The sequence below is a fragment of the Silene latifolia genome, chromosome 10, assembly GCF_048544455.1.
Source record: "Silene latifolia isolate original U9 population chromosome 10, ASM4854445v1, whole genome shotgun sequence".
NCBI classification, from domain to species: domain Eukaryota; kingdom Viridiplantae; phylum Streptophyta; class Magnoliopsida; order Caryophyllales; family Caryophyllaceae; genus Silene; species Silene latifolia.
Genome location: NC_133535.1, coordinates 29,494,204 through 29,496,185, shown reverse-complemented (window position 1 = coordinate 29,496,185; position 1,982 = coordinate 29,494,204). Strand labels below are relative to the sequence as shown.

Below are 1,982 nucleotides of genomic sequence, written 5' to 3'. Positions count from 1 at the left end.
ATTACAAAAATGAGTCCCTCGATCGCTTATTAACGCCCTAGGATAGCCAAACCTTGAGAAGATATTGTTGTGAACAAATTTCGAGACCGTCCTTGCGTCATCATTCCTAGTTGGTATAGCCTCGACCCGTTTTGAAACATAGTCCACCGCCAATAGGATATAGAGATACCCATCCGACTTGGGGAATGGACCCATGAAATATATCCCCCACACATCAAAAACCTCCAAATAAAACATCGGTTGTTGAGGCATTTCGTTTCGTCGTGAGATGTTGCCAACCCGTTGGCATTTGTCACAAGTATTGACGAAAACGTGAGCATCTTTGAACAATTTGGGCCAATAGAACCCGCACTCTAGAATCTTTCGTGCCGTTCTATGAGGCCCAAAGTGATCCCCACAAGCGTACGCGTGGCAATGTTTGAGGATAGACGAGATTTCTACATCCGGTACACAATGCCGAATGACTTGATCTTGGCACATCTTCCATAGATATGGGTCATCCCATATGTAGAATCTAGAATCGGCCTTTATCTTATTTTTTTGACTTGATGAGAGTGAGGTGGGAAACTTCTTTGTTACCATGTAGTTGACAAGGTTAGCATACCAAGGCTCAACGGCCTTCATGGAATATAGAGATTCATGTGGTAAGCTACCGTCCACTACTCCCATGGCCTTTACTAGATCCTCATTGATGTGAAGCCTACTCAAATGGTCGGCTACCACATTAGCACTCACTTGCTTGTGCTTGATCTCGATGTCAAACTCGCTCATCAAAAGAACCCATCTCATTAGCCTTGCTTTGGTGTCTTTCTTGTCTACAAATTGTCTTATAGACTTGTGGTCGGTATAAATGATGACCTTGGCACCCAAGAGATAAGCCCGGAACTTTTCAATGGCATACACCACCGCCAAGATTTCTTTTTTCCGTGGTTGTGTAGTTCCGTTGAGCATCATTCAAAAGTGAGGAAGCATATTGTATCACATGAGCAACCTTCCCTTCCCTTTGGCCTAAACCCGCGCCAAGGGCATAATCACTAGCATCGGTCATGATTTCAAACGGGAGGTCCCATTTTGGAGCTTGAATTATCGGGGCCGTCACAAGCTTTTCCTTCAAAGAATCGAATGCCAACCTACAAGCATCATCAAAAACAAACTCCACATCCTTGTGCAAAAGCTTGCACAAGGGGTAAGCAATCTTGGAAAAGTCCTTAATAAATCGATGGTAGAAGCCCGCGTGTCCTAGGAACGACCTTATCTCCAGAGTATTAGTGGGATATGGCAAGGTTTTTATTACTTCAACCTTAGCCACATCCACCTCAATCCCTCTCTTTGAGACTATGTGACCTAACACGATGCCGCTTTTAACCATAAAGTGACATTTTTCGGAATTCAACACAAGGTATGACTCCGTGCATCGTGATAGGACCATAGTTAGGTGGTCCAAGCAAGCTTCAAAATTGTCTCCATGGACGGCGAAGTCGTCCATGAAGACCTCTAAGACTCTTTCTACTAGATCCGAGAAAAGACTCACCATGCAACGTTGAAATGTACCCGGAGCATTACACAAACCGAAGGGCATCCTTCGGTATGCATATGTTCCGAAAGGACATGTGAATGTTGTCTTGGATTGATCCTCTGGACGTATGGGAATTTGAAAGTATCCGGAATATCCGTCCAAGAAACAATAGAATTCCTTCCCCCTAGCCTCTCTAGCATTTGGTCTAGAAAGGGTAAAGGGATGTGGTCTTTGAATGTCACGACGTTTAGGCGGCGATAATCGATGCAAACTCGCCACCTGGTTTGAATCCGGGTGGAGATTAAAGCTCCTTCTTTGCCCTAGCTCGATTACCGTCATACCACCCTTTTTAGGTACACATTCAGTGGGACTTACCCATTGAGAATCGCTAATGGGGTAGATGATTCCCATTTGAAGCAATTTAATGATCTCTTCCTTCACGACCTCCATCATCGGTGCGTTCAAT

The 1,982-nt window shown here is 44.5% G+C and overlaps 1 protein-coding gene across 1 annotated transcript; it reads right to left on the bottom strand.

The window, feature by feature from the left end:
- Nucleotides 1–889: 889 nt before the first annotated feature.
- Nucleotides 890–1,486, bottom strand: LOC141607364 (putative mitochondrial protein AtMg00860). Its single transcript, XM_074426714.1, has one exon. It carries the CDS (start codon nucleotides 1,484–1,486, stop codon nucleotides 890–892), a length of 597 nt encoding a protein of 198 aa, XP_074282815.1.
- Nucleotides 1,487–1,982: the final 496 nt, after the last annotated feature.